The 9374-nt window shown below is 69.2% G+C and overlaps 1 protein-coding gene across 1 annotated transcript; it reads left to right on the top strand.

The window, feature by feature from the left end:
- The first annotated feature begins 3463 nt into the window (after positions 1-3463).
- On the top strand, positions 3464-7402 carry SAPCD2 (suppressor APC domain containing 2). The gene is made up of 5 exons (XM_058302762.2): positions 3464-4614; positions 5488-5591; positions 6169-6315; positions 6613-6861; positions 6935-7402. Exons 1-5 carry the CDS (start codon positions 4047-4049, stop codon positions 7055-7057), a joined length of 1191 nt encoding a protein of 396 aa, XP_058158745.1. The 5' UTR covers positions 3464-4046; the 3' UTR covers positions 7058-7402.
- The last annotated feature ends 1972 nt before the right edge of the window (positions 7403-9374 follow it).

Genomic DNA, 9374 nt, shown 5'->3' with positions numbered 1-9374 from the left:
CTTGTGACCCGCGCTCCGGCCGTCACGGGACCGCCCGGGGCGCCCCCGCCCCGCCCCCGCGGCCCCCCGCCCCGGGCCCCGCCCCCGCTCCGCGCCACGCCCCTGCCTAGCTCGGACCTGGATCCTGCCGCGACGGAGAAGGGGCGGCTGAGCCGCAGCGGGGTCGCGCACCGGAACCCCGCGGCGGCAGCCGGTGGGTCCCTGCGCGGGGTCTGGGCCTGAGAGCGGTGCGACCCTTTGGCATTTTTCGGGACCCGCTGAGGCCGCCTGAGGCAGGGGCACGAGAGAGAGGCCTGAGGCCTTGGCTGTGAGCGCGGGGAGGTTCTGCCCAGATGGCCCCTGGACATCACCTCTGAGGAGGGGGTCCGGCAGCCCTGGGCCCCCCCCCGGCACACTGCCCAGCCCCTGCTGCTCCTTATTTTACCCAGCGCCCTTTGAAATCGTTGCTGCTTTTCAGGTCGTTTGCGAAAAACTATGAAAGAGCAGCTTAGACCGTTTGGGGACAAAACTGTCTTTTATAAACTAGTTTTGCTAAATTTAAAATTGTTGACAAAGAGGGTTCTTGTTCAATCGCAGGAAAGAATTCCAAGACCCAACTAGGTAACAAGGTGTTTTATTGAGCAGGGTTACAGGAAGGAAAGCAGCCGCTGGCTAGCTCCAGGGCTGTTGGCTGACACAGTCCTCCGGCAAGGGCAGGCTGCCTGAAAGTGGAGCGGCCTCGAGCTCTTGCAGGCAGGTGTCTTTCCCTGGAAATCTTGCAGCCTGTTGTGGGCTGCGGGTCTTTGCACAGGTGAGGGTCTCTTACTCTCCACCTGTCTCCGGTCTCTAGATAGGTGACTGGCCACTTGCCCCACGTTCCCTGTTCTCCTCCCTGCAAACCAACCAGTCCCTGCACGTGAGTGTAAACAGCACTCCGGGACACGAAGTACCTCCCTGGGCCTGTTGCCTGCCAACCTCGCTTGAGCAACCAGGACTCTGCAAGCAGGTTCTGCCCCCGTTCTGGGTGAGGAGGCACAGGAAGTTCTTTTGGACCTGAAAGGAGTTGTCTTTCCAAGGATGGTCTTGGGCTACCCCAGGCCCTTTGCACTTGTGGTTTCCCTGGGTGGCAGCTCTTCCTCAAAAAGCTACATGATTCCACAGCCCACCTGGTGCAGGTCTCCGTGCACCTGTCACCTCTTTGGGGAGCCCTTTCTGGTGGTGGTGGCTAAGAAACCATCCTCACTTTCTCCTCCATCCCTCCTCTCTGCATTCTCTGCTAATGAACTCCCCCCTAGGAAGGTCAGCTCCACGGGGCAGGTGTCATCTGGTCACGGCTCTGTCCCCGTCACCTTAGACCAGTGCCCAGCATGTGGGAGGCACACTCAGTGTTTGGTGACTGCACACAGAGCACAGCGACCGTGCCACAGCAGGTGGACGGGTGAATGAACAGACTCTGCCCCAGCAGCCTGTGGAGATGGACGGGCAGATGGGGACCAACTGTGGAGGTGGGGGTGTGCACAGCAGGCTCCACGCCCAGGCCAGAGTCCCTGAGCGCTGCCTCGGAGGTGAGCAAAGGTGCCCTTGAAAGCAGGTGTCAGGAAGGGGCTGTGTGAGGATGGGAACCCTGGGCGCATCTAGGTCAGGAAAGCCCCCGAGTCCCGCCTTGAAGTGGGGGTGCATCAAGAGAGCAGGAGACAGGGGTGCAGGCAGGGAACATGTCTACTGAGCAAGGTGATCAGACTGGAGGGCAGGATGGGAGGAGGGAGTGGGCTGAGCTCAGCACCGGAAGGAGGAACAGGGCACGAACCCAGTGTCTTCTACACCTCTCCCATGGAGAACCGGGGGCCCACAGCCGGGGCTGGGGCGCCATGCTGCCCTCGCAGGGCTGGCCTATCTCCCTCCCAGCTGGGGCCACCTCCCCGGGCGCTCTGGGCTCAGAGATGCCCCCTGTCCTCTGTGCAGTGGGCTCAGGCTCCCAGAACCCTTGGCCTGGGGGCTGCTGGCCATACCTTCCTGAGCAGTGACCACATGGCCACTGCCCTTGCACCCGCACACGCCTCCCTCAGGTGCGCCCTGGCTCGGCTCCCTCCCGGGAATGGTGTTTTCCTGTAGCCTCCCAGGATGAGATTTCCTGTGCTGGCCACTGAGTGCCCACTTAGGGCAGGCTCACGCAGGCCTTGGGGTGACCCCTCCCTGCTGCCAGAGAGCACGGGGATTCTTGGAGTGACAGCCACAGCCAGAGAAGGCAGCCCGGTGCTTTGAAGTTTGGGGTGTCTCCAGCCCTCGAGGGGGCGGTTCAGGGCTGAGTGGTTTTGAAGGTTCCCAGCACCCAGCTGGGGGCAGGGGGACCGGGGGGCAGGGGCGGCTGGCAGAGGCTGGGATGGGGTCAGGGCCCAGCACCAGTGGCACAAATGCCATGCTGGGGCCACAGCCGGCCACTGAAAGGGAAGGGGGGGGCGGGGCAGGCCCCATGCTCTGGCAGACAGGCTTCCAGGCACCCCCCATCCAAATTCCTTACCAGGCAGGAGCCTGGACTTTGAGGGTGGATCACCAGAGAAGTGGAGCCAGGCCACTCCCCGACCAGGGCAGCTGCTCCTACAGCTCGAGTCACTGCACCAGGGGCCTTGGGGCCCGAGGACACAGAGGCTCAGACAGGTGCAGGGGCTGTGGCGACTGTGTGCAGGTTAGCGCTGGTGACAGACCATCTGCTTAGAAAATGGGGCTCCAGACTGAGGAAGGGGGGCCAGGGCCACCTGGAGGACGGGCAAAGGTGGGCTGCACCCTGGGCCGCTCCGCGGCTTCCAGAGGGCCTGCAGGATCTGGCTACAGGGCAGCAGGAGGCTGGGGGCACAGCGGCTGCCCCGGGAGACCTGCCAGGAGGCTGCAAGCCAGGGCGGCAGCTGGAGGAGGCTGTGCAGCCACAGGAAGGGCCTGAGTCAGACACTGCAGAACCGAGGGGTGAGGCCGCCAGATGGGACCTGAGGACACGGGAGAAGGTGGCTTTGTCCTGCGGGCCGCAGGAAAGGCCGGGGAGGAGCCGGCAGCCGTGAACAGAGAGGCCTCTGTGAGGGCTAGCGCCAGCCGGCTGGAGGCCCCGGTCCTCTTGGGGCCCTACTCGCGCAAGGGGCGGGGGCAGGTTGGTTGGGGCCTGCGGCTAGAGACTCAGCAGGCAGGGCCCCGGGAGTCAGAGCGGAAAGGTGGGGTCCCTGGAGAGGCACGCCCCTCTCCTGCCCCCACGAGGCCACCTGGGGACAGGTTTCTGTGGGGCGCCAGGAAAAAGGGCTCCAGCGGCGGCGGGAGGGCCGGGGGCAGCTGAAGGGCGGGGGGCGCAAGCCGGGAGCTCGGCTCGGGCCCCTCCCCGCACCCCGCGAGGCCGGCCGGGGCCACAGGACGGGAGGGCGCGCCCCTCGCCGCCGGCCCCGCACCCCGCGGGCGGCCCCGGACACCCGCCGGCCCGGGCGGAAGGGAGCGCGCGGGTCCCGGCCCCTCGGCCGGAAAAATCAAACCGGGCTGGCCGCCTCCCAGCCAATCGGCGAGGAGACGGGCCGGCGCCGGCCAATGGCGGCCGCGGATGCTAATGAGGGCTGACGCCGCGCGGAGGGCCCGTTCAAAAAGTAGCTATTGTCGCGGCTGCGCGCACGCCGGCCCGCGCCCCCGTCCCTCTTTGCGTCCCCGCGCCCCCCCGCCTCCCGCACCTCCCCGGGTCCCGCACCTCCCCGGGTCCCCGCGCCCCCCGCCTCCCGCACCTCCCCGGGCCCCGCGCCCCCCGGGTCCCCGCGCCCCCGCGCCCCCCGGGTCCCCGCGCCCCCCCGCCTGTCGCGCTTCACCGGGCCCGCGCCCCCGGCCCCCGCGCCCCCGGCCCCCGCGCCTCCCCGGTCCCCGCTCTCCCCGGCCCCCGCGCCTCCCCGGGCCTCCCTCCCTCCCCGGGCCCCGCGCCCCCCGGGTCCCCGCGCCCCTCGCCTCCCGCACCTCCCCGGGTCCCCGCGCCCTCGGCCCCCGCGCCTCCCCGGTCCCCGCGCCACCGGCCCCCGCGCCTCCCCGCGCCCCGCCGGGCCGCGCGGGCGCCCATGGCCGGTGCGACGATGTCCGCGCCGGGCCCCGCGCCGGACCCCGCGCCGGGCACCGAGGGGCTGCCGCGCGCCTTCCTGCAGAGCCTGCGCACGCTCTTCGACATCCTGGACGACCGACGGCGCGGCTACGTGCACCTGCGCGAGATCGAGTCCCGGTGGCACGGCGCCGACGCGCGGGAGCTGCCCCGCGGCGTGCTCGACGGCCTGCGCCGCGCCGCCCCGGCCAGCGGCTACCTGACTTTCGAGCGCTTCGTGGCCGGCCTGCGTACCTCGCTGCCCAGCGCCGGCCCGCGGGGCCCGCCGCGCGCCCCGTCCCGGGGGTTCTGCCCCGCGGCGCCCGGCGACCGGCCGCCAGCGCCCCCGCTGCCGCCCCACCTGGTCTTTGCGCCCGCCGACGAGCCGCGGACGGTGTTGGAGAGGAAGCCGCTGCCCCCGGGCGCGCGCCCCCCGCCGGCTGGCCCCGGCGGCCCCTCCCGGAACCTGGAGAAGCTGGGCGGGCCTCCCGAGCAGGAACCCGAGCGGCCCCAGGGCGCGGCGCGGGAGCGGGGCTCGAGCGCGGACGCAGGTGAGTGCGGGTGGCCCCGGGCGCTTTCCGCGGAAGGAGCAGGGGGAACGGGTCCTCAGAGGTCGTGGGGACACCCCCCCCCCCGCGGACACCCCTCTCCCCCGGAGGCAGCCCCTCCGCCAGGGCTGCGGCCGCCACTCCCTCCGAGAGCCCGCCCTCTGCCAGGCCCAGTGGGAGGCAGGACGTCCCCCTCCACTCCACACCTGGGCCGCCGCCCCGTCTCCGTGGCTGCCAAGGCGCAGGCGGGTCCCTCCGGCGCAGGAACGTGGCGGCTGGGGCTCTGCGCCCAGGCTCCCAGCGGGCACACCTGGCCCCACCTCTGGCCCCACCCACTGGCCTTGTACCCTGGGCCCAGCGCACGGCCTCTGAGGCTAGCCCAGCGTCCAGTTTCTCGTCCTGGGAGGTCCTGCTGAGGGGCACGACACACAGTCCCCGTCCTCCAAGAAAGCGGGCAGAGAGGACGCAGCGAGCTCCGCGCTTCCGCTCTGGGGAAGGCTCACGGTGCAGTAACCTCAGATGCACCCCGACATGCTTGCCGCGGCGGTGGCCTGCTGGGGTGAACTCCTGCTTCCTTAAGGGGCATGTGCAGATGACGGGAGGCCCCTCCTTTTCCCTCACCAGCCGCTGTCAGGACCCCCCTGTGTCCCACACTGCTCAGGGCCTGCGGGGTAGGGGGCCAGGAGGAGCCCCTGCCCTGCGGCGCTCACAGCCTGGGGGGCTACAGAGGAAGAGCAAGCCGGTAGCAGCCTCCCCCGAGCTGGGAGGGGCACAGCTACTGTCTCAGGTGTGCTAGCCCCAGCCAGCCTGGGACCCGGGATGGAGCGGGAAGTTGGGCCCGGCCTGCAGGTGCGCCCCGCCTCACCTCCACTGCAGGTGCCGCTGCCCACAGGCCCCCGGAGGCCGGTGCACGGGAGGCCCGGCGGCCCCGAGGCGAGCGCCGCAGGCACACGGTCCCCAACGGCGTTGACTGTGACCTGGTGAGTGGGGTCCCGCTGTCCCCAGAGCCCGGCCACTCCTCTGCCCGGGAGGCTGGAGACTGGGAAGGGGCAGGGGGCCTGTGGCCAGAGCGCCAGTCAGTGCTAAGCATCTGTCCCACCCCAGCGGGAAACCACATGGGGGTGGGCCTGGGTCAGGCGGGGGGAGATCAAGAAGAGCCCTGGGGAGAAGGTGGCTGAGGGTGCAGTGAGGGGTCACCGGCCCCTCTGCCCAAGCCTGCGCCTGCCAGCTGACACAGTAGGGGCAGTGCTGAGGTCAAGGGACACTCGCTGCTCATCAGCTGGGGAAGCTCGAGGACCAGGCCCCCTCCATAGGAAGGGAACGGGCTCTCCTCACCCAGGTTCTCTCCCCGACGCGTGCCGTGCACCTGTACCCGTGCCGGCGCATTCTTGCATCAGCCCCGCATGTGCACGCGTCTCGACCGTGCTCATCGTCCTTATGTGTGTACATAGGTGTGCACAAGCACGCACCCCATGCATGTGGACGTGGCGAGCGTGTGCACCCCTGGGTGCATGTTTGCCGAGGGGTGTGTGATGCTCGGGCCCACGCGTGTTGCAGCTGAAGCAGCTGAAGGAGCTGGAGCAGGAGCAGGAGGTGCTGCTGCAGGGCCTGGAGATGATGGCGCAGGGCCGGGACTGGTACCAGCAGCAGCTGCAGCGCGTGCAGGAGCGGCAGCACCGCCTGGGTCTGAGCAGGGGCGGCTCTGTGAGTGCCACCGCCCCGACCCCGGCGGAGGGACCCGCCTTACACACGAAGGGCCCACCCACTGAACCCAGGGTGCCGGGACCCACCCGGGACCCACCCACCCCATGCCCTGGACTGCTCTTCTCCCAGGGCTTAGGGAGCCCGGGGGCAGACCACCCGGTCAGCAGCAGCCCCAGGCTTGCCTCGAGGCTCCCAGCGGCACTTTGTAGGGCAGGAGTGCCGTGGGCGGGGACCCCCTCCAGGCACGGTGGCCTCCGGGCTGGCCCTCTTCTCTGACACCCCTTCCTTTGCTTCCAGGACTCGGGGGCTGAGGGCAGTCCCCGCCCCCTGGGGCAGCTGCTGCCCAAAGTACAGGAGGTGGCCCGGTGCCTGGGGGAGCTGCTGGCCGCGGCCTGTGCCGGGGTGCCCGTGCTGGCCCTCGACCTGCAGGCCCCGCCCTCCTCAGGCCCCCCCGGCCCCGCTCTGGCGCTGTCCTCGCCCTCGGCCCGCGGCTGGCAGCAGCAAACCATCTTCATGCTGAAGGAGCAGAACCGGCTCCTCACCAAGGTGAGGGGCAGGGGGCGGGGGCAGGGACCCCGCGGGACCCGCGTCCCGCCTGACCACCCGCCCGCCTGCCCAGGAGGTGACCGACAAGAGCGAGCGCATCACCCAGCTGGAGCAGGAGAAGTCGGCGCTCATCAAGCAGCTGTTCGAGGCACGCAGCCAGCAGGACGCCGGCCCCCTGGACTCCACCTTCATCTAGCCGCCGGCCGCCTCTGCCGCCTGCACACGCTCCCCAGGGGCGCCCGCTTCTCCCTGCCTCTCTGCGGGGCCGCTGGCAGGCGCGGTGCCCCGGCTGCCTGACCCCAGACATTGACTCCATCCCGGCCCGGACAAGGCCACTCTGGACGAGGCTGCTGTCCACCCAGCAAGCCCGAAGCTGCTCCTGCCTCTGTCGGTGGAGAGGGGGGACCCCACCCCGTGTTCACCAGACCTCAGGCAGCCCCTGAGCAGGAAGGGGCCGAGGCCCCCACCCTGGGTTACAGCTGGCCTGTGGCCTCCCTGCGCCCAGGGCCACCATCTCTAGTAAAAGGTCCTTGTCACTCCAGGCTGCACTTCCACCCATGGCCAGCAGAGGGCACACAGCAGGAACCAGTCTGGGTTCCCATAGTCCCCAAAGGGTGTCTTGGGGACCCTGGGCTGGACCGGGACACCTGAGGGCACATGGGCAGCTTCCTTCCCTCAATAGGGGAGCAGCCCCTAAGAGGCAGGGGGCCTGGGTGCCCAGGCCTGCGGCCTGGAGTCGAGCCTGGGCGGAAGCTGCGGTGGAACAGGTCCGGCCGGTTCCTGCAGGGACTAAGACTGGCTCCGTCCATCCCATCCCCCAGGCCTGGCGTCCTGAACCTGGGCCCCCAGGGCAGCCTGGGCCCACCTGCTCGGGGTTCAAGGCCCCTGCACCCCTCCCACCCACCATGCCTGCACAGACCCGGGTTTGGGAGGGGTCGCTGCCCCCTTGCGCTGCTCCAGTGGGCGTGGAGGCGTGAGGGGGGTCCTAGCCGTGCTTGGCAGGACCTGCCAATGGTGCTGGACTCCAGGAGGGGGCTGGGTTGCCTGCCCCTTGGGGACCTGGAGCCAAGTCACGGCAATGTCACAGTCCAACATGGGGGTGGGCGTGTGAAGCGTGCGGGCACCCCGTGCCCCAAGAGGGCACCCCGGCCGGCCAGTGTGGCTCCCCAGGGCTCCAGCGCTGGGCTGCCCGGCTGTCCGCCCCGCCGTGGAGCAGGGTGGGCTCCTGGGGCCCCTCTGGGCCTAGACCACCTGAGCAGGCTGGCGAGGGTTCTGGTCGGCGTCGGTGGGCTTCTGAGGCCAAAGACAGGAAGGAGGGGTGCCCGTATGGGAATGTGGCTCCCTCATGGCTGCAGCGCCCGGGGGCAGGCTGTGCAGTGGTCACACCGGCCCCAGCCAGGGAGAAGCTGCCCACAGCCCTGCCCAAGCCCACTGTTTCCCACCCCGTGGCCCCACACCTGCCCAGCCCCAGCCCCAGCCCCTCACTGGAAGCCCCCAGCACACAGACCGTGCTCGTTCCAGAGCGAAGCCCGACTGCCTCCCCTGCTCCTAACTCAGGTCAAACCGCAAGTCCCCAAATAGGGTCTGCCTCAGCCCCCTCCCAGGTCAGCAGGCTGTCAGGCTATGGCCGGGCAGTCGGCCTCTCCCACCCCTGGGTTTTGCGGGTGCTGTGCTGTCCACCTGGGGCCCCTCTGCTGCACCCAGCTCCTGCCCGTCCCCCCACTTCAGACCAGGCTCAAAGAGGGGTCTGCTGAGGCCAAGCCAGAGGGAAGGAGGCCCCTCCCACCCCCGGAGGCTGCGCTCCCAACATCTCCCGGGATTTGGGGCCGGCAGAGGAGCTCGTCTCCCTGGGGTGAGAGGTCAGGCCTCCCACGCCGAGCTGGGCCTTCAGCTGCAGGTGAGCGTGAACAAGGCGCTCTGAACTCCCTGCTCCTTCCTTGGTGCTCCACGGAGGGTGGGAGTACGTCTTCCAAACTGGCACCTGCCGTCGGGCTTCCTGTGAGGCCCGGAGACCTCCAGGGGGGATTCAGAGTGACCCCAGGGAAGCGGACTTGGTCCAACGGATAGGGCGTCCATCTACCACAAGGGAGGTCCGTGGTTCAAATCCTGGGCCTCCTTGACCCGTGTGGAGCTGGCCCATGCGCAGTGCTGATACGTGCAAGGAGTGCCCTGCCACGCAGGGGTGTCCCCCCGCGTAGGGGAGCCCCACGTGCAAGGAGTGCACCCCGTAAGGAGAGCCGCCCAGCACGAAAGAATGACTGCACACACGGAGAGCTGACACAAGATGACGCAACAAAAAGAAACACAGATTCCCGGTGCCACTGATAAGGATAGAAGCGGTCACAGAAGAACACACAGTGAATGGACACAGAGAGCAGATTACTGGGAGCGGGGGAGAGAAATAAGTATTTAAAAAAACACCAGAATGACCCCAGGTACGTCCTCTAGCACGGGTCTCAGCCGGCACTGCTGACAGCTGGGGCTGGCCACTGCCTGGGGGCCCGGACATGGCA

This window comes from Dasypus novemcinctus, chromosome 8, assembly GCF_030445035.2.
Source record: "Dasypus novemcinctus isolate mDasNov1 chromosome 8, mDasNov1.1.hap2, whole genome shotgun sequence".
In the NCBI taxonomy this organism is placed as follows: domain Eukaryota; kingdom Metazoa; phylum Chordata; class Mammalia; order Cingulata; family Dasypodidae; genus Dasypus; species Dasypus novemcinctus.
The sequence above is the reverse complement of the archived record's forward strand: the minus strand, read 5'-3'. Positions and strand labels throughout refer to the sequence as shown.

Excerpts from the sequence above, each read along its gene's own strand:
- SAPCD2 (XM_058302762.2), top strand. The coding sequence starts at position 4,047 with ATGGCCGGTGCGACGATGTCCGCGCCGGGCCCCGCGCCGGACCCCGCG. Across the intron at positions 6,316-6,612 it reads GTCTGAGCAGGGGCGGCTCT|GACTCGGGGGCTGAGGGCAG; the intron begins GTGAGTGCCACC and ends CTTTGCTTCCAG. Across the intron at positions 6,862-6,934 it reads AGAACCGGCTCCTCACCAAG|GAGGTGACCGACAAGAGCGA; the intron begins GTGAGGGGCAGG and ends CCGCCTGCCCAG.